Below are 22657 nucleotides of genomic sequence, written 5' to 3'. Positions count from 1 at the left end.
AACGTTTATACGACATGATTATAGCACTAATTAGCGAAAATTGCTAAATAGTCGAGTTAACCGCTATTATACGATATATTGGTGTTTCAACAACCGTAACTCGGCTGTTATACGATTACAGGCTGAGTAAATCAATTCTTATACGACTATTTTGCTAGTTGGGGCATTAGTATGCTATTACGCTTGAAGAACATAGAAAAATACAGGAAACATTTGATATTAACAGTGCCCCCACCGTCCGTCTGTCCGTCTATCTGTCACTTATCTATCCATACTAATTATAAAGGCGAAAGTGTGTCTGTCTGTCCGTCTGTTACCTCTTTACGCTTAAGCCGCTGAACCGATTGAGTTGAAATTTGGTATAGAGATAGTCCAGGGAAGGACGTAGGATAGTTTTAATGTCGAAAATCATCCCTGAAGAGAGTGCAAAGGGGGGTCGAATTGAAAGAGTTAATGAATTGCCTAATAGTTGAAGTAAGCAATGCGCGAATTGAATGATTGCTATTAGCATTATCCAAGCCAAGCGCTATACTTACTTTAGCCGCTGTCACTAATTCCACGCAGACGAAGTCGCGGGCAAAAGCTAGTTATATATATATATATATATATGTTTGATGTGTGTATGCATTGAGATAGGTACTAATGTACTTTACTTGCAGGAAGCTTGGTAGCTTGCTTTGTAGAAAAATACAGAAAGCATTCCATATTAACAGCGACTCGTACCGGCCGTCTGTCTGTCTATATATCTATATGTGTTTGTCTGTATGTATGCATTGCGATGCTAATGTACTTACAGATGTAGAAAAATACAGGAAGAATTCGATAATAACAGCGACCCATCCCGTCCGTCTGTCTATCTATATGAATGTTTGTATGTATGCATCGAGATACTAATGTAGGTACTTGCGGATGGAGAAAAACACAGGAATCATTCGATATTAAGTAATAGTGACCCATCCCGTCCGTCTGACAGGCCCTACTATACTTACATTACCTAGTCGTAGATGATTTTAATGACTGGAATTGTTTTGTGAAGGTCCTAACATTTTAAAGAAATGCATGGTAGTTTGGTTGCATTTTTTATACAACGTCGGTGGCAAACAAGCATACGGCCCGCCTGATGGATGTATTTTGTCTCGAAAACCACCTATTTTGATGAAGTGGGTCTGATGATGAAGACATAATATATGATATACGTACCCAATATATGAATCTTGCCTTATACATATCATATATCACCTTTAAACGAGCAATTCTTGTATATATATTTATTTATTAAAGTGTCATTTTTATTCTAGAGTCAGTCCATGAAAAGTCTGCAGCGGATTTGATAGCCCACGCAGTGCACGTGTTATTTTAAAACTCAAACTTCTATGAAATGATTACGTATAAATGACACTTGCACTGCGTGGGCTATCAAATCCGCTGCAGACTATTCTTGGTCCGACTCTATCGCCCCAAATTTTTTGGGCTGTTTTTAGCATGTCGCGTTGCAGAAGAAGTTGTTTAACATCATTTAATTTTACATTTAAGAACATAACGGATCCAATACTTAACTCATTAATTAAGGCTGATATTTGCTTGTAATTTCATACACAATGGAGATCGTCGATTTTGGGCCCGGAGTAAACCATCACGAATATGGTATAGACTATTACAGTAATTATATATGCATTTTATTAATGAAATAAATATAATATTGGGTAAAAATAAAACGGGAATTAGAAATACCTACATAATTAAAAGATATTATATTATTCATTTTCGTAAATCAATGTAAAAGCCTTGCTGTCGTCAACATCTTTATTAGCATTGACATAAAGCTCAACTTACACAAACCGTGAGGTTTTTTCACTAAGGAGTTATAAAATCTCATTGCATTAAACTATGTATACGGTGTATTTATTAACCTTAAATACGGTAGGGCCAGTGGCGGATTTGCAGTCTTTGCCGCCCTAGGCCCCAGGCCTTGTAGCCGCCCCTTTCTCAGCATCAGCATCCATCATATTGACTACATTTAGGTCAGGCAACGAAAAGGTATACCTAGAGGGAAATGCTTGGGACACATTTTTAACTTAGTAACTTTATTTGGACTCGTTAGGAGGTGAACATATCAAAAGTCCCCTTGAGCGGGGGTAGGGGGGTTTGGTTTGAAGGTCACATTTTTCGGTTTTTCGCTTATTATATCTCAGAAACTATACGTCCTGTGACATGATCATAGGAACATAGGTTTTACGAAAAAAATAAGCAAATACTTATTCATTTTAATTAAGTGACAGTTTTACCAATAACATTGACTTTTTATGTACCTACAAAAACATTCAAAATGGTCATTGTTTTGCCTATTTTCTTGAATAACTGCTAAACTATTTATCCTAAAATTAAAAAAAAAATGGAGATTCTTACAATTGATTTGATATGTAACACGATATAGTTTGAAAATGTTTATTTTTTAATGTTCTCATTTACCCCCCAAAAATGGCCTCCATATTTCAAATTCATTTATTTACGTTACACGTCCATCTTTGGGTCACAATCTTACATACATATGTGTGCCAAATTTCAACTTAATTGATCCAATAGTTAAATAGGCTGTGACAGACGGACAGCCAGACGCACGAGTGATCCTATAAGGGATCCGTTTTTTCCTTTTGAGGTACGGAACCCTAAAAACAGGGAACAAGGCGCGAAGGCGTCAACAATCTGCGAAATCGACGCCACACTCGCGTTCGCGGCTTCGCGCTGCGATTCGCGCACAAGTGTGGTGGGCCCTCAAGATATCGAAAAACTTGTAGCTTGTAGCAAATTTAACCAGCTCTCATTTTGTCTAATGATCATGTCGTTAGAATGCATAGTTAAGCGAAAAACCGAAAAATGTGACCTTCAAACCCCTCTCTTCCCCCGGCTCAAGCGCTATACGGCTGGGGACTTTTGATATGTTCACCTCCTAGATAGTCCAAATAAAGTTAGGTAGGTACGAAGTCAAAAATTATGTTTCAAGCATTTCCCTCTATAGGTACCTTTTTTTTGAGAATTCGTTGCCTGGCCTAATTTTGAGTTATTTTTTTGTTATCATCAGCGAATTTTTTGTCACAATTTGCCGCCCCTAATATCTCGCCGCCCTAGGCCCGGGCCTACTGTGCCTTATGGGAAATCCGCCACTGGGTAGGGCTTCTGTCAAATTCAAATAGAATCAGTCAAAATACATAAAGATGCATAAAGATATGTACGTTAGTAAAATTCAACTTTAATTCTAGTAGTTAGAGTTCATAATGTTTTGTCATTATTCTTTATGTGTATCTGGAATATTAAAGAACATTGGCTACTTAGATTGTAATGTGAATAGCAAATATTCATCGTGGCAGTTGTAACTTAGCAACTGTTGTTTCTACGTACTGTCACGCAAAAGTAAATGTCGTAAACAGAGATACTTTATTATCTATTCATTTTAAAGTGTAACCGAATAAAAATAGAGCAAGCATTAAACACGAGGATTATTCAAATAGGGAAATTAGTATCCCAATATTATAACACTGGTGGCTTAAAATTTTAGTAGTGTAGTGCTCGAGGCAATTTTAATTTTGTTCACGACAACCATGTCCGATGACATTATGCAAAGAATCTTGCGATTTGTTTTCGCTAAAGATGTATGGGAGGAACGAGAGCGCATCTATGGAAAATGGATGGACCCGTATAATGACATCATTACTCATGTGTTAAATTTAAAGAATATCTGGAGCAAACTGTGTACGGAGTCAAAGCTACAGAGCGTCGACTTTTTCATCGCAGTGCGCGCAGTGAATTTTCTGCGATATATTACAGCGCGATTCTAAAATTGTGTCGCAAAAATTAAAATCGTGGTGCGCGCTTGGCCTAAGGCAATCCAACGTACATCCTTATCGAATCGCAACAAAATCATGGTATGCTTCAAAATTTGGCACGGCACCGACTTCAAACATATCAGTTGGTAACGCATAGACTTAAAAAACCGGGCAAGTGCGAGTCGGAATCGCGCACGAAGGGTTCCGTACCATAATGCAAAAAACGGCAAAAAAAAAAAAGAAGGTCACCCATCCAAGTACTGACCCTGCCCGACGTTGCTTAACTTCTGTTGTATGGGAGCCCCACTTAAATCTTTATTTTATTCTGTTTTTAGTATTTGTTGTTATAGCGGCAACAGAAATACATCATCTGTGAAAATTTCAACTGTCTAGCTATCACGATTCGTGAGATACAGCCTGGTGACAGACGGACGGACGGACGGACAGCGGAGTCTTAGTAATAGGGTCCCGTTTTACCCTTTGGGTACGGAACCCTAAAAAGGATAAAATTTTATTTCACCATTTTTGAAGTCGGTTTTCTTTTTTTTGTAAAAAGTTTTAATTAAGAGGTTGTTTTGTGAAATAAATGGTATGTTAGATCCCTTTTAATTTTAACACAAATTGTAAAATGACTCTCTGACAAAAACTATTGCAAGTAGGTTATTTATTTTATTTTAAATAAACTATTCTAAAATAAAATAAAACTAAACTAAACTACATCTAAAAAAGGCAAGAGGCTCTGGCCGCGTTACCCCGCTGAACTGCCAGACTGAAGCGTTAAGCGAGGTAACTGCCAGGTCATGTTATTTTTATTTATTGTTTTTTTACTTGTTTTTTGTACCATATATATGATTGAATGGAGTTGAAGTAAAGCTTTTAAATAAATTGTTAACGCAATAGAGTATTCTTCGGTGTATAATGTTTTATTTAACCTGTTCGCCTTACCTACATTTTGTGCCCCATATTCCACGACATGATACTACATATATGGGTTATTTACGTGCATTTTGTTGCTTGGCGTTGATTACAATTTTCAAGGTAACATGAATAAGGGCATTAGTAACCGTCTACCTAGTCCTAAAAACAAGTATTATAGAAATATGTATGTAGAGAAGATAAGGTAATAATAATATACTCGGTCAAACAAATCTTATCAGTAGAAAAAGGCGCGAAATTCAAATTTTCTATGGGACGATAACTCTTCGCGCCTACAATTTTTAAATTTGCTGCCTTTTTCTACTAACAAGATTTGCTTGACCGATTATAATACGAAGTTCGAACTTTCAATAGGAGAAGCAGAGACAGCGCTATTATCATTTGTCCTTAGTCTCAGGTTTCATACTCTCAACACTCAGATACAGCTTGGCAAAAAAGATTAGAAATTAAAAAGTGGCAACACTGGAGTGTCGTCCCTTTCAAACCAATTTATGTAAGAAAACGGGACGACACTACAGTGTTGCCACTTTTGAATTTCTAATACTCTTTTTTGCCAAGCTGTAGTTCGGTTACCATTAACTCGCTACTATTAAGCTAAAAACCTTTTTTCCTGTTTTCATAGTTTTAAAACGAAACGATATAAAAATAGGTTATATATTCATTTACACGACTAATTGAATTAATTGCCATCTATCGACGCTTCAATCATTACGATGACATTTTCAAATTTACTGCCATCTTTCGATACAGACCTAAAACATTAAGAATGCCTTGTGACTAAATTGAACCCATGTTCTTTCACTGAAATGTGTTAAGTATCACCTAGGTCGCCATCTAGTCGAGAATAGGCTAAAGGTACTAGCGCCATCTGAGCGAGTGTCAATTTTACTTGTAGTTTACGAGGCACGTTTGTTTCTTAAACTTTCCACATCTTATACGGAGTTATATATATCTTTGCTAGAAATAACACAAAAGTGTCACAATAATAAAATTGGCAAAAAATAAAAGAAACACTCTCAAAATGTCAATCTATTGTTTCAGTCCCGCTGGTTGCCCTTCGACTTGCCAACCACCCCAGTGGACTTCGTATCGGGCCTGCATACAGTGTGCGGCGCGGGCGACCCGCGGGCACGCAACGGACTCGCCATACACGTCTACCTGTGCAACAAGTCTATGGAGCGCAGCGCCTTCTATAGCAGCGATGGAGACCTCCTCATAGGTATGTCCTAATATACAACACTAGCTGGTCACAAGATGACAATCGTACCTAGATATATACCTCATACACCATACAAAGAGAAAAAATGTATTGGGGTGACTGATGCTACGAAAAATCACGTCAAGTCACATCAAGTTTCGATTAGCGTATTCTATCAACATTGTCATCTTGACTAGGTCCCCAGTGGACTTCGTGTCAGACCTGGGGGGCTACCGCGAAAACCGAAATTCGTACATTGCGGGGATCTTTCTCTTTTACTCCAATGAAGGCTTAATTAATTAGAGTGACGGAGAAAGATGCCCGCAATTTGCGAACTTCGATTTTCACGGTTACAGCCCAGGACACATTGCAGCGCGGGAGACCGCGTACTTACTTGTCCTAACATACTCTTATCTACAGAAGACAAATAAATCGTAATAAATCTGTCTAACCTAACGTACATAACGTACCTATACACAGGTGCATAAAACGGTTTGAATAGAATGACAACATTAAATATTTAAATAGAAAAATATCGGGAGTCGACGGTAACTAAGGTTAAGTCCCTACGAAAAACATGTACATACATGTGTAATGTAACTAATGTACCAACTATATTGTATTTTCGTATTCGTATTTAGTTAGAATCGCACATGAGTATGTTCAGGTAGTGGTTTATGGAAAATAAAACACATTTTAAGTATAGTAAAACTTATAATTATTTTCGAAATTCAGAATTGTCTTTTTGTTGTTAAGTGCAAACGATTATTACAAACTAAACATAGCTTATAGGTATTGAATGTCGCTTTCACAAACGAAAGTAGGAGTCATACATGACTATCTCATAAATGTGTATCTAAAACTGACCCTAATATCTAAATTAAACTAGGTACAAACAAAGAATTAACGAGACAAATTATAAAAAAAATCTAAGTGAAAAAAGAAGTTTATAATTTTAAAAATACAAACCGCCTAAACATAGAAAGAAAACAAAACAATTTCCTTATTTCTATTTTTTGAACAATATCAAAAACTTATGTATAAAACTATAGATATTAATACCAATGTCTATGGCAAATAGCAAAATCAAGTACAAAAAGATAAAAGGTGTAATCGGGTAAACTCCAAATCACTTCCGAATGGTGGGTAAGTAATTGCAAAATCGTCCATAATTTTACAAGAAGGAGTCCATTTTCGGAATTACCCGACATCCGGAAGTTATTCGGTAGTACCCGAATACACTGCACTTAAGTGTTAACTTAGGACATATGTGTCGTTCTCAATCAAAAGGTACCACTTTGTCACTTACCGTAAAGACGAATTTTGCTTGTAGGTACCATAAAAATAGATATAAAGATAGATAGGTATAAAGATACCTTACCTATATCTTTATACGAATAACCTATCAGAGCGTTCTTATGGTAAGCGACAAAGTGGTACCTTTTGATTAAGAACGTCACATATTGTTTCGCACAGTCATCATTAGATATATCAAAGCAGATAGAGTCAGACCGAGAAAAGTCTGCAGCGATTTTGATGGCCCACGCAGTGCAAAGTGTAATTTTAAACGTCAAACTTCTATGAAATTATGATGTGTAAATAACACTTGTACTGCGTGGGCCATCAAAATCGCTGCAGACTTTTCTTGGTGTAACTATATATCATTTTGACTAGATATCTGATGGTGACTAGGTATACGGATCCCACCGACACTTTACGTCAACGTCAGCAACAAAAGAAGTGGCACGAACAGTACAACGGCCCGCGGTCCTTGTCTTGTAGCCCAGTTGCACAAATCGCCCGCGCAGGCGTCGCAGGTTTCTATGTTTCCCCCTGTTGTACTTGCAGGGTCGGAACCCATGCAAGAAGTCTCAGTGAGGTTGGGAAACCCTGACGCGCATGTCCGCATCACCCACTTTGCTTTTCCTAAAACTGTCGACCAAAAAACTTAAGAATCGACTTAACAAACCATTGAGCCAGCATTTCTAGTCTTCATCAGCAGGTCCACTGCGCAAAATATTGGTTTCCGAGAGCAAATGCCATAAGCTTCTAAAAATGATTATAGGCATGCCATCCAAGTGTTGCCTTGATTTCTCCAGGATCGCGTCGTTTACGTCGTTAGATCCTGACTTTTTTTTTAATAAGTATGTTTGAATATGTGACTGCTACATAATGATACTCGCTTTCAGCTCGTTTCATAAACCCACATTCGTACTTCAATACCTAATACGTTCTTAAAAACAAATCAGAAGCTCTGTTTCCTAAGTAGGTTACCCTGTATTTTAGGATAAACAGTGCCCCTCCCCTTGAACAGTATTACAAGTTGTAAATTCATGGAAAACAGAAATAAAGTTATAGTAAAGTAAAAACGAAATTAAATTTAAATCAGAGATAAAAAATAAAATTGGAACAGTACGTAATTATACTATACAGTTAGTACATATACACTGCTTTATCTAAATACACACATATTTGACCGGAGCGTAGCGAAGGTCTACGTTTCGACTGGAGCATTTTGCTTTTGTATGTCCGGATGTTCTCCTCTACAGGTCGCAATTCTTAACCGAATCTCGTGAAATTTTGTGACTGGATTCTATGTCTAAATAAAAAATTGTTGTCCGTCCGGTTTTTAGAATTTTTTGAAAATGGCGGAGTCGTGATAGCTCGCGCCTAAACAAATAGTGGTATCGGTACCATACGAGTGTTTTCTTTTTGAGATATGTTTATAGATTAAATGGCCAAAAATTCAGAAAATTTATTTCGCTGGTTTCGGAGGTATTGAGATATTTAATTTTAACTAATTTTAATTTGAGAAGGAGTAGCTAAATTTCGTCAACCCATCTAAGAACTATTTGGCTCAGTTTGTAAACGTTCGCTTTTTCCGTTTGCACAGAGGGTCTGGGTTCGATCCCCAGTAATTGTATGGGATATTATAACTTTTTGTATTTTTTTACACATAAATATCGTATTGTTTTTTTTTTAATTACTATATTTAAAGCTCTTAGCAACATGTTATTTAAAGCTCTGCTCGCGAGGTCTACAGCTCACAGAGCCACTAGTTTAAGTTCAGAGGTTACTTGGGCCATGCAGAAGACAACGTATCAATACCACAGAATAAATAATAGTACTAGGTACAGAAGACTCTCTAACAAAACGTGTCTGTTACGATGGACAGATATGGCCGCTAGGTGGCGACAGCGCCACGCGCGGCTTATGGCCAGCCACCAAAATTGGTGAAAAGCGACGAAATCGCGGAGTGAGCCACGCCTGTCAATACTATCAATACATGTAGATATTATGGATCCGTCTCCATTGACATTATGATAAATACTTACCTTTTCCAGTCAGTTTTAGGCAGAAAAGTTCCAATCCAGGGCCCAGTTCATTTGCGTGTTTAGTTCCATTAGGCAGTATTTGTATTAGAAAGGGTGGACCATTGCAATCCCTCGTGAATACCCTATAGTCATATCTTACGTCAGCGGATCCGAGAAAAGGGTCGGTGCATCCGTCGCCAACAGCATTGGAGTTACACATCCAACATCTTAACGATTCCCCTGGAAATATAGAGAAGATTTCGTTACTTAGGGTTAGGTTGTATTTAACTAGGCAAGTATTAGAGAAGCCCCGAAGAATAGGCAACTATTCTGTATTCGACCAATACAAACAAATCTAGCGTAGCGTAGCCTATGATAAAAATAATTTGCTACCAATGTTTGCAAACAATAAATGGTCATAAAAGTTCTTCACTATTACAATTTTCTAATGATGTATAACTATATAATGTATTATATAGTGTACCTTTAATGTAATGGAATGTGCGTCCCTTAACTTCAAACTCGGGTAAATCCATCTGTCAGATTATGCGATTTTGGTAGGTATTATGAAAAGGTAATAGGGTAGATATTTGCTGAGAGGGTCGAATGGATTTACCAGAGTTTGAAGTTAAGCGACAGATGTGTGATACATACTAATATTATTTATTTTTGTAAATACCTAACTGGTGTTATTGGTCTTTATAAGAAGGTATAATAGGTATTCGATATTCAAATAACTATTACACCTACCGAATACTTTTAAAAAAGGCCGAATAAGCCGAATATTCGTGGTATCTCCAGAAATTTAATATAGTCTGTTCGGAAAGGGAAGAGTATTGGAATGTATTGGGCCCCATACAGACTCTTTCCGCACAGACTCTAACCCTTGACCTGCAAAGACTACGTCCAGTCATTCTACTAAAATAAATGAGTTGATCTAAAGCTGTAGTGTTAGTAAATAGTCACTTACCATTCTGCACTATTAGTACAGCAATTATTAAAACTAGCAAGACGCGCAAAGAATCCATAACTGTATATAATAACAAAATAAGTACAGGCAAATATAAATCGCTTAGATACGCGACGCGTCCTTTCGAATAGGTACCTATTCTACTAATAAAGATATGTTCTCACTCAAGTTTTCAAGTGGCTATCCCAAACCAAAGTGCGTGTTTCTTGCTGCGTAAGTAAGTTGAAGCGAGGATAACTCCGTCTCTTTCTTTCTTTATTATATAAGTAAACAATAGAACCCATACATTCCGCATACAGGCGATAAAGATTGTTGTGTATAAGTATATATGAATAGGTGTGAGGTACGACTACCACATTTGTTATTTTTAATTCTTAAAGGACCTTTTGTTCCTTAAAGAATCTTGAAATATAGTCACGTTTTGAAAGCCGAATCGACCCAAATTTCACGTGAGGGCAGGCAGGTCTCGACAAATATCGCGTATTTATTTTTTTCTGTTAGTACTTATGTGAGCCCAGTTTCGATGTTGCCAGATTTCATGTACTTCCCCGAGTACCTATGATGTTATTACACGGCCCGCATTCTGAGTAATGAATGACATTCGACGCTGACGGAAATGCGATAGGTAATTCGGAGTCAGGTTAATAGGTAGGTATGTAAGGTACGTTTAATCTCCTTGACTGCATACATGTAGGAAGCATTAGGCAATGATATATTATAATTATAGATAAGTTATACGCGCTCCAGAATTGATCCCTTGTGATGATTGTACAGTTTGCTCTTAATCGTACAAGTGACAAAATACTTACAAACATATATTAGTCGTCTCCTTTTTACCATAGGAATTATTTTAATTATATCGTCTCTTACGCCTTTTGCGTATATAAGTGTACTACTATGTAAACAATAAAGATGTGAGTGTAAGATTGCTGCCGTGGCAGTAGAGGATTCTTTTTACGCTTGTTATGGTTAGGGTTAGGTACTTATACCATATCTCTAGTTATAATACCATTGGTATTAGTAGGTATTAGGTATTCTCCAGTTAACCAGCAACGGTTTCGGGCAAGAATTATGCTTAGATTGTTTATCTATTTATACAAAAGGTTTTACGTTATTTAATTTTAATTAAACTAATATAATTTTACTTTGAATAATAAAACAAATATTATTTTAATTATAGTTTTATGGACATATCTATTATCATTCTAATAATTTGGTATTCATTGAACATAATATTTTTAAACGAATAAGACAGGTTTTAATCATACAATTAACACAAAAAATAACCAAATGCCTAAGTACTTACACAATGGCTTATCAACTATCAATAAAAAACACAGGACCTAAACGAATCAATTTCTTAAATAAAACTTTTATGAGTAGGGCCAAGCCAACTCTGCAGACTTTTCTAAACTGTTATAGTGGCACTCCACACTTTGTCACTTTAGTCTGTGCAGATTTACCTCAGACGGACTCTTCACAAAAATAAAACACATTAATAGAACATTCATGAGGTTAAACATATATATGGCACATAAATCAAACGAAATTAGACATTATCACTTTACCAAAAGAGCGTGTTTACAATGAGGCAACTGCCCCATTCGCCAGTCAACATCGCCACGCATTTATTACCTAACTGCGCGACGCAAAGGAGAGTAATGCGTTGGAATACATTGCAGGTGAAACGAATTCAATCTATCGATAAACTCGCACGCGTTTTGATGTGAGTGGAGTCCTTTACTAACTATTCTTACCTACAGGAGTTATTTCCTGTTGCAGGACACTTTCTGCTATCTTGCTGCTAAGAGCTACAGGGACAAGGAAACAACAAACCTATACCACTCTCTGTCCTTCTCAGCAGAAAGTGACCTGAAACTTATTACTAACTATTCTTACCTACAGGAGTTATTTCCTGTCGCAGGACACTTTCTGCTATAATCTTGCTGCTAAGAGCTACAGGGACGAGGAAACAACATACCTATACCACTCTCTGTCCTTCTCAGCAGAAAGTGTCCTGAAACTTATTACTAACTATTCTTACCTACAGGAGTTATTTCCTGTTGCAGGACACTTTCTGCTATAATCTTGCTGCTAAGAGCTACAGGGACAAGGAAACAACATACCTATACCACTCTCTGTCCTTATCAGCAGAAACTGTCCTGAAAGATAGATATGTTACCTAACAAACCCTCCTGTGACTATACTTAACCTAATAGTACTTAAGTACGTAAATTAAGTATTAAACAAAGCAAACAAAGATGTTAATATAATATCTAAGAAGATATTTTTTTTTACTTCAACAATAACAGAAGTGGCACCAGCAGTACAGCGGTTGTGCCCAATACGACGGCCCCGTTGCATAAGTCGCCTGCACATGTATCACATGTTTCAATCGTTCCTCCAAGCCTTTCTTGAACCCGGGAGCCAATAAGATTCGGAACACAAGAGCTCCTTGTGATGTTCGGGAAACCCTTCGCGAACTGACGAACTACATATTTTTCCCCCAGAACTGCAAAGAAACATATCAACTTTATTTTTTTAATCTTTGAATATTCCATTCCAAAAAGCTTTAGCTTTTAGAATAGAAAAAATATACTATACTATATGTACTATAATGTATCCTAAAACTTACGTTTTCCAGTTATTTTGACACAGAAAATTTCTAATCCATTATCAACAGTTTGTGTTGTAAATATAGTCTCATTAGGAAGAATCTGTATGTGAACTTGATTTGATTCCGATGTTAAGTCCTTGACGAAAGGATTGTCTTCTTTTACATCAGGAGATCCTAGGAATGGATCAGAGCATCCTCCCAAATGCATGCTGCTGGTGTCACACACCCAGCACTTAAGACTTTCTCCTGAAAATAAATATAAGTATATTAATGTGAGTAGTCACTGGCTGATAATATTTTATAACTCAGCTTTACGAGTATATTCATAGATTACACTTTCTCTAGCCTAGCCAAAAGTGAACCGACTAAAGTTGTGGGTCAAAGATCCCTAAATGAAATTTTCGTAAACATTAATAATCTAGATACTTACTGTAATAAAAACTAAATATTACTTTTTCTTACCTTTGTGCACAAAAAGTACAGCCATGGCTAAAATCAGCAGGAAACGCATAGAGCCCATTATGATGGTTGATCGCTAACACACGAGCACTCGAAATAATTAAAATCTTGAGTTAAATCTTGAGCGCCCGCTTCTTTCGATACCAAGACGCGTAATATTTTTTATATTTTCCAAGAAGTGAATCTGAATACCGAAAAACAACTTTGACCTCGAAAAACATAGGTACAACTTGTGGCCCGATTCGAACAATGCTTCTAAGAAGTCACAGCGATACGATACCGATCTGTCAGTGTCATAAGTGTCGTTTTTGGTTCAAGAAATAAGAAATAAATGTAACTTTTAGATTGGTATTGTATCGCTGTGACTTATAATAAGCATTGTTCGAATCGGGCCGTTCAAGTTCAAACCGTTGACAGTTGAAGTAAAACGAGTGTTACCAAAGAGAATTAATTATTGTCTTTGGTGTTACCATGAGTAGAGTGACAGGTGGCGCTGTTACGGAATGCGATACAGAAGAAATAGTAGATTGTACAACAAGGGCATAAAGTGACCCATATTTACCCGAGGCAATTTTTTGGTCTGAGCGAAGCGAAGACCAAAATAGTAGACGAGGGTAAAAATTGACATTTATGCCCTTGTTGTACACTCTGCTTTTCACTTCGATTGCGAGGAAAATATACAAAAAATCAAATATTTTAGGTTATTTTAACGTATTTATTCAAGACTAAAGAAAATTGTAATAGATGATTTTACTTTATGCTCTAGAGCATAAAATGCGATTTTATGTCGTCTACGCACGACATAAAGGTGCACGTTTTGAGCATGAGAAGTGAAAATTTAATAATAGTACTACCGTACAGAAAGGACACTTCCTACAAACCCGAAGTTTGACAGCGGTTCAGGGTCGAATCATGCTATCCCTTTCTAATATGTGGCACTATCCCTTTCGGCAATTTAGGGTTGTCAAAATTCAAGTGATTATCTTATCTGTGGTCGTGCACGCAAAAGGAAGTCAAGTGGTGCCAACCCTAATAATTGCTCGGAGCAATGCTGAGCCGAACGGAGCCGAGTTCGACCGAAGTCAGGAGTGTCTCCCCACTGCATGCGGTAGTGGCACCGAAAACAAAAAAGTTTTTCCGTGGTCAGTAAAGAAACCTAGCAGTAGCAGTAGAAAAGTCGAGCCTCTGTGCCTACATTTTTACAACAATTTTATTTAAAAAATCTTATTTGTTCCAGTGCCCCAACAAGGCACGCTGCGGATTACGACGGAGTTCGGCATTATGGAGGTGGCTCCCAACGAGATCGCTGTAGTTCAGCTGGGCATGAGGTTTGCTGTCGCCGTGGATGGGCCATCAAGGTAATAATTACTCATTTAAAAACATTCTTAACGTCAAACTTCTATGAAATTATGACGTACCTATAAATAACACTTGCACTGCGTAGATACCTATCAAAAGCTATAAAAATCGCTAAGTACAGACTTTTCTTGGTCTAATTCCTTCGAGCAACACGGAAGGGAGGCGGCATTCGCACTATTTCCCCTCTGCCGAGGTACAAGATTAGCGCGTCAATCTAATCTAGCGCGGGTAATAAAACTAGTTGCACTTGGATTTTTCACTAGACCGAGTCCAGACGCGCGCGTGAACACTGCTGCACAAAAATGCCTGTTTGCTCGGTTTTTTGTTATAAAAAGAGGTCGGGGACATCAAATTTACAAAAAGAAAGTGTTACATTTCACTTGTAATATTTTTTTTTACATATCATACGTTTAATTACATTCAAACACAATTATTATATTTTAGTCTCATGTAATTGTTGGATTTATCGATTTTGCTCGCTCAGTACAAATTGCGGATCGGTCGAGCGACAAATCCGACTTCTCATCTCTCAGAATACAATAACATACTTCAACAAAAATGTGTTAGTGTGCGTGTTGTGACACTTGTCACTCGTCCGTACACAAAAAGAGATCGAGGTTTGCAAGATTTGTCTTTGACGTGTGTCATTTTCTATGTATTTGTGTCGTCATTACAGATTGGATTTTGTATGTAAGTGTGTGAGAAGTGCGACTGTGTGCACCTTTCCCCCCGCGAAAAATGGCAGAAAGATTTGTACGGTGAGATATCGCTTGGGCCCCTCCCTTCCGATGTGTCGGAAGCCGGTGTTGCTCGAAGTCTAATTCTATTAGTTATTGTTTAATTTATTAAAGTACATCCACATCAATCTGTGTTCACTTCTAAATCTTGTAATAAAATAAACATTGGGTATAGTAGAGATAAACTGAGGTGACTTTCCGAGTTTAGGTACCCTAATATGTGGCTTCCTGTCACAGGTTCCTTGTGCATATGCACTTATTGGTTCATAAGGATTATTCCCACTAGTTACCACCAAGTTTCTACCAGTGGTAACTACTGGGAATAAAAATTCCCAGGAGTTACCACCAACTCGGGTTAGTGGTAACTACTGGGAATTTTTATTCCCAATAGTTACCACCAAAACTTTGTTAGTGTTAAATACTAATAAAAACAGTAGGTATGAATAGTATAAATAGAGTTATTTTGAATTACCTAATAAAATCACTTGAAAAATCATCTAAATGGATTATTAAATTTATCCTTAAGTACATATATCATAGTTTTTGTACTAGTACCGGTTAAACTGTTTCAATATTATTGGTCACTTTTAAGGGAGTTCACTAAAACACTAATCGACTTATAATTATTTATTAAATTACTCTATATATTTATACTACACTATTTATAGTGTTTTTATTAGTATTTAACTCTACCAAAATTTTGGTGGTAACTACTGGGAATAAAAATTCCCAGTAGTTACCACTAAACCGAGTTGGTGGTAACTAGTGGGAATAACCCGTTCATAAGGACACCCTTTTGGCATGGAACGCCCCATAATGTTAAAGGTGGAATCATAGTCCTGAGTTTCTTAACAGCTGTTGCTTACCTGCTTAGTTTTTCTCCGAAATAGCTATTATTGTATGGTTTTTGGTCCACTTAAAAGCAAAGTTTCTTTCTTTTCTTTCATTTAGTAGGTACAGGTGACAGTATTTCGGTAGTAGGTATATAACCACTCGCATTGCCCTACAAATTAATATACTGAGCCGAAAAACTCACCCGACTTTATCTCTACTATTGTTCTAAGCTACTTTAGTAGTTTGTACCCACATTTTAATTGTTTTTCGACCAGGGGCTATATCCTAGAGGTGTTCGACGGGCACTTCAAGCTGCCAGATCTGGGTCCAATCGGAGCCAACGGCCTGGCCAACCCGCGGGACTTCCTCACACCCGTCGCTAAATATCACGACGAGGACAATATCGGTAAGCATTGACATAGATATCTAGGGACTGGCTTTACGGGCAATAATAATGAGGCACGACAGGGGCCAGTACAGCGGTGTGGAACCGCTACAACGCGATTGGTTGATGAGTTCGCATCACGCGCGCGATTGGTTGACGAGTTCGCATTACGCGCGCTCTTGGTCGCAACTAGTTGCGTTAGACTGCACGATTGGCTGGAATTCGTGAGTAACACCGCTGAACTAGTACCATTTTTAGTGTCCCATTAGCCTGTCCTTAGATATTATACGTCAATGGGTAAGCGTAGGATGTGTGGGCATGGCCAAAAATGTAATTTCTGACCATAAATTAATTTCTTTTATTGATGATTTCTCACTAATACGTTAGAATCGGCTTATCAAATAGAAAATTTACATGACAAATTTTATATTCTCAGATTTCACAATAATCAGCAAATATCAAGGTGCGTTGTTCGCGGCACAGCAGCGCCACTCGCCGTTCGACGTAGTGGCGTGGCACGGCAACTACGTGCCCTACAAGTACAACCTCGCCAACTTCATGGTAATCAACTCCGTGTCCTTCGACCACTGCGTAAGTCACTTCACTTTGTAGCTACCACAGTTATGTATGAATACGAAGGCGCATTGTTCGCTGCACAGCAGCGCCACTCGCCGTTCGAAGTGGTGGCGTGGCACGGCAACTACGTGCCCTACAAGTACAACCTCGCCAACTTCATGGTTATCAACTCCGTGTCCTTCGACCACTGCGTAAGTCAATTCACTTTGTAGCTACCACAGTTATGTATGAATACCGAGGCGCATTGCAGGGACCGGACAACCCTTTCCGCGATAAAAGCCTTTCAATGGGCGTCCCTTAAACAAGGCTAACACATTGTAAAGGCTTTCCCATTTGAACTGCAAGCCCATTAAGAGCCAACGGGAGTGGTCATTTCTCCATACAAACGTACTCCTCGTTTTCCTCCGTGGTTTTTGAAGCTAGAGCAATGATTTTTTCAACACAGATTAATATTATCAATATCTGTGTCGGACCGTTTTGCTTTTTTGATATTTTTGTTTTTTAAGGCGCTAGAGCCCTTCAAAAATGGCCAAAATGGCCTAATTGACTATGCCGCAAAGAGAGGCGTGGCATTCAAAACTGATATCAATTAGCCAAAAAAGCAAAACGGTCCGACACAGATAATTTCATAATCATTTAGATTTCCAAATTTGGTTACGATTGGTTAAGTTTTGGAGGAGGAAACAGAGGAGTACGAAACCTCGATTTTTGAGATTTTTACGCAGGATTTTTCGCCTTGTCCTTATCGCACTACTTTTAGGTGCCGCTTCCGTTAGCGAGACGGGTATATTTACCTAAAATATTTAAAACTCAGCTCCTGTTTCGTCTTAATTCGGCTAGCCCTTACCGAAAAGCTTAGCCAGACATAAGGCTAGCCCTTTGCAATTGCTTACTGCTAGCCTATACGCCTTGCAATCCCTTATTAAGGGTTACCCTTATCATTAAGCGCTTTTTATAAAGCTTTCCCTTTAGTATTGTCGTAGTTCAGCCTTGCGTGAAAGAGACAGTATTAGTAAATTCCATCATTTGGAAGTTGGAAGCGCGCAAACATGAAACGAACGCCGCCGCCGACGATCGCTCGGATTCGAAGTAATGTGTGCTTTATGAAGAAGACAGACGATTTAAATTAGCACATTTATATGCTAAAAGGGAAGCCCTTATATAAGGGTATAAGGGTGACCCTTATAAGCCATATGGCTTATGCGCAGCGGATGATAAGGGTTTTGTAAGGGTAATATTGGGCTACCAATTACTCAAATGGGCTAGCGCTATATAAGGGCTTTAAAAGCAAAATGAAAGGGTTTCGTCTGGCAAAGGGTATGGTGAGTTAAGCCTTATGCAAAACCCTCTATAAGGGATAGCGGGCCGGTTCCTGGCGCATTGTTCGCTGCACAGCAGCGCCACTCGTCGTCCGACGTGGTGGCGTGGCACGGCAACTACGTGCCCTACAAGTACAACCTCGCCAACTTCATGGTCATTAACTCCGTGTCCTTCGACCACTGCGTAAGTCACTTCACTTTGTAGCTACCACAGTTATGTATGAATACCGAGGCGCATTGTTCGCTGCACAGCAGCGCCACTCGCCGTTCGACGTGGTGGCGTGGCACGGCAACTACGTGCCCTACAAGTACAACCTCGCCAACTTCATGGTCATTAACTCCGTGTCCTTCGACCACTGCGTAAGTCACTTCACTTTGTAGCTACCACAGTTATTATGTATGAATACCGAGGCGCATTGTTCGCTGCACAGCAGCGCCACTCGCCGTTCGACGTGGTGGCGTGGCACGGCAACTACGTGCCCTACAAGTACAACCTCGCCAACTTCATGGTCATTAACTCCGTGTCCTTCGACCACTGCGTAAAGTCACTTCACTTTGTAGCTACCACAGTTATGTATGAATACCGAGGCGCATTGTTCGCTGCACAGCAGCGCCACTCGCCGTTCGACGTGGTGGCGTGGCACGGCAACTACGTGCCCTACAAGTACAACCTCGCCAACTTCATGGTCATTAACTCCGTGTCCTTCGACCACTGCGTAAAGTCACTTCACTTTGTAGCTACCACAGTTATGTATGAATACCGAGGCGCATTGTTCGCTGCACAGCAGCGCCACTCGCCGTTCGACGTGGTGGCGTGGCACGGCAACTACGTGCCCTACAAGTACAACCTCGCCAACTTCATGGTCATTAACTCCGTGTCCTTCGACCACTGCGTAAGTCACTTCACTTTGTAGCTACCACAGTTATGACGTGGTGGCGTGGCACGGCAACTACGTGCCCTACACGGTCATCAACTCCATGTCGTTCGACTACTGGGTAAGTCACTTCGTTCCTACCAGAGTTATTGATTTTTTGAAGAGAAAACTTCTTTAGCGGCGCTGTGCACTTTTTGTGATGGGGTAAAAATGTTAAACTCGCGACAGGTCACGTGACCGTAAGATTCGTAAGACGTAAGACGGACACGTGACCTGATCGAAAAACTGTTACAATGTCATTGAGTTTTCACTTCTGCCGGCACTCCCGGAATGCAACCTGTTTTTTTAGGGTTCCGTACCCAAAGGGTAAAACGGGACCCTATTACTAAGACTTCGCTGTCCGTCCGTCCGTCCGTCCGTCCGTCTGTCTGTCACCAGGCTGTATCTCACGAACCGTGATAGCTAGACAGTTGAAATTTTCACAGATGATGTATTTCTGTTGCCGCTATAACAACAAATACTAAAAACAGAATAAAATAAAGATTTAAATGGGGCTCCCATACAACAAACGTGATTTTTGACCAAAGTTAAGCAACGTCGGGAGTGGTCAGTACTTGGATGGGTGACCGTTTTGTTTTTGCTTTTTTTTTTCTTTTTTTTTTGCATTATGATACGGAACCCTTCGTGCGCGAGTCCGACTCGCACTTGCCCGGTTTTTTTTATTGTATAAGATATGTAAAGTGTAAGAAAAAACCGTACCCCCGAATTAGACAGCTAAAGAAGAGGGCGCATTGTGAAATGGCGACATTTGACAACGAAACGGTCACCGCATAAAATATACGGAGCCGTACAGCGCCATCTGTATTAGCTATAAATTTAGAGGCACAGGCGGGGCAGCTGCCTCATAATTTCGGCTTTGCCTCTACGTAAAGATTGTATAACCTAATGGGCCTGCTTAGTTGGTCAAGCAGATCTTGTCAGTAGAAAAAGGCAGCAAATTTGAAAAATGTAGGCGTGAAGGGATATCGTCTCATAGAAAATTTGAATTTCGCGCCTTTTCCTAGTGACAAGATTCGCTTGATCATCTATATTGATCACATTGTCTCCAGGACCCTTCAATATTCACGGTGTTGACGTGTCCGTCGACGAAGCCCGGGGTTGCCATTGCCGACTTCGTCATCTTCCCGCCGCGCTGGTCCGTGCAGGAGGATACTTTCCGGCCACCATATTATCATAGTAAGTTTACTAATATACCTACTACTTTACAGTACACTCAGAAACAGTGGCTAATTCAGAATAAGGTGCCCAAAATAAATATGTAGCTGTTTTAAAAAGTCTTCACAACGGCCACAAGACCTATTCGAACTATACTGCAAAACGTAATTCAAGACCAAAAAAAGTAAGACAATGTTGCCACTTTTTACTAGCGCGTCTTGTATTTATGTAGAAATAAGTAAATAAACACGACTTGTGCTGAATACCGCTCCTCGTGTTCTACTTGCATTTGACGGTTCCCTTACGCTCATGACCATAGGGTTACTGTGTTGGCTTGTGATTCGCTTCATTCTTATACTCTTGCCTATTAATTAGCCCAATGTTGGCATTGCTGCATTTAGTGTTGCCCGTAGTGTTTTAATTTATAAAGGAATCGACTCTATTTTTTTTTTATTGGCCTATAGGAGTGTCCCACTGCTGGGCAAAGGCCTCCCCTCTTTCCCGCCATTTGCTGGTCCTATCCGAATTGACTCTATCAATGTGAACAATTTATTATCCCAGGGAACTGCATGAGCGAGTTCATGGGGCTGATCCTAGGCGCTTACGAAGCCAAGGAGGGAGGGTTCCTGCCGGGCGGCGCCTCGCTTCACTCCATGATGACGCCGCACGGGCCGGACGCTCAGTGTTTCAATGCTGCCTCGCGAGCGGAGCTCACACCGCAGAAGATAGCTGTAGGGACTCAGGTACGAGGCTAAGGAGGATTTCTGCTTAAGTCATGGAAGCCATACTCAATTATCAAAGTACACGCACCATTTCTGCGGAGAATATGTGCTGAGTTGCTGACTCCCATGCGACTCCTCACAGCTCAGACATCTAAAAATTGCTTTGATTTGATACCATTTTCTGCCGCTGAATCATTCTCAGATATGTACATAACTTGATTTCAATGTTATTTTTAATTCCAACAGGCCTTCATGTTCGAGTCGTCACTAAGCATGGCCATAACCAAGTGGGGAGCAGAGACGTGTCAGAAACTAGACGCCAAGTATCACGAGTGCTGGCAGGCGCTTCCTAAACTCTTCTCGGATAAGATCAACATTTAGAATAAAGTTTCGCATAATAGTTGATAATGAAATGAGGTAGATGATTGAGCTGATGAAATGCATCCATCTTTATCTTAAGCACTGATGGGACGGTTATCGCGTGATAATGGCATGATAGACGAAACAACTTTTTCACAACCGCGATAGAAATAGACACGTTAAAAGATCCTGTCATTATCATTGTCACGCGTCCGTAATGAAAATATGATATTATTTATTATGTCATGATCATGATGTTATTATTGTTTTTATGTGTTACGTGTACAAACAGCAACACTCTTAACTGTCCATCGGTGCACCTTATGCCTTTTTAATAAGGTTTACAAACTGTCAGTTAACAGTGTGGGCGATGGTACGAGTACTACAATAATAATAATAAATTGGATCAAGGGTCAGATGCAGAAGGCGGTGATCTTGGACACGGCGCGGATAGTACGTCGGTTCCTCTCGCTGCAGCCCTGACCACCGGTAGCTTGGGCTTTGCCCCGCTGCTGGCGGTTAAGTTTTTTATAATGTGTTTATATGTATTTTTATTGTTTTGTAAGTGTTTTTATATTTTACTTTTATATTCATATTATAAAAACCCTAGCCTAAGAAGGATAAATAATATAAATCATATATAGTACTACAATGTAATAAAATATTATTAGCTATTTTATTTTTGAAACTTATATGACTTTGTAAAAAATATAATAAGAATAATATTGTTGTGTTTTCAATTAGTATTTATAGGTTAAATAATTAAGAAAAACTGTAGGAATTTTTTTCTTGGTACTGGCCCGCTTCTCATGAGAATATGACATTATTTATTATGTCATGGACGTCATGATGTTATTAGTTATTACTTATTACGTGTACTACAATGTAATAAGTACACATCGGTAACTCGTGGCATTTAGGTAGCACTTAAAAGATTAGTGATGAGCACACATCGGTAAC

General features: G+C 39.0%; 1 protein-coding gene and 1 long non-coding RNA gene across 2 annotated transcripts in view; one reads left to right on the top strand and one right to left on the bottom strand.

Annotated features, from left to right (window-relative positions):
* The window catches only part of LOC134797502 (homogentisate 1,2-dioxygenase), a 28280-nt gene extending 5623 nt beyond the window's left edge, over positions 1-22657 (top strand). Inside the window, exons 4-10 of the mRNA XM_063769745.1 lie at positions 5799-5976; positions 14553-14673; positions 16521-16651; positions 17067-17221; positions 20510-20636; positions 21177-21358; positions 21584-22657. Coding sequence (XP_063625815.1) covers positions 5799-5976; positions 14553-14673; positions 16521-16651; positions 17067-17221; positions 20510-20636; positions 21177-21358; positions 21584-21718 — 1029 coding nt within the window. The 3' untranslated portion in view covers positions 21719-22657. The remainder of the gene's footprint in view (positions 1-5798; positions 5977-14552; positions 14674-16520; positions 16652-17066; positions 17222-20509; positions 20637-21176; positions 21359-21583) is intronic.
* LOC134797245 (uncharacterized) lies at positions 7636-10385 on the bottom strand. Its single transcript, XR_010145058.1, has 3 exons — positions 10240-10385; positions 9291-9509; positions 7636-7887 (listed from the first exon to the last, which is right to left on the bottom strand). It is a non-coding gene; the product is annotated as an uncharacterized LOC134797245 (long non-coding RNA).

The sequence above is a fragment of the Cydia splendana genome, chromosome 15 (genome assembly GCF_910591565.1).
Source record: "Cydia splendana chromosome 15, ilCydSple1.2, whole genome shotgun sequence".
Classification (NCBI taxonomy): Eukaryota; Metazoa; Arthropoda; class Insecta; order Lepidoptera; family Tortricidae; genus Cydia; species Cydia splendana.
This window is presented reverse-complemented; position numbering and strand designations above follow the sequence as displayed.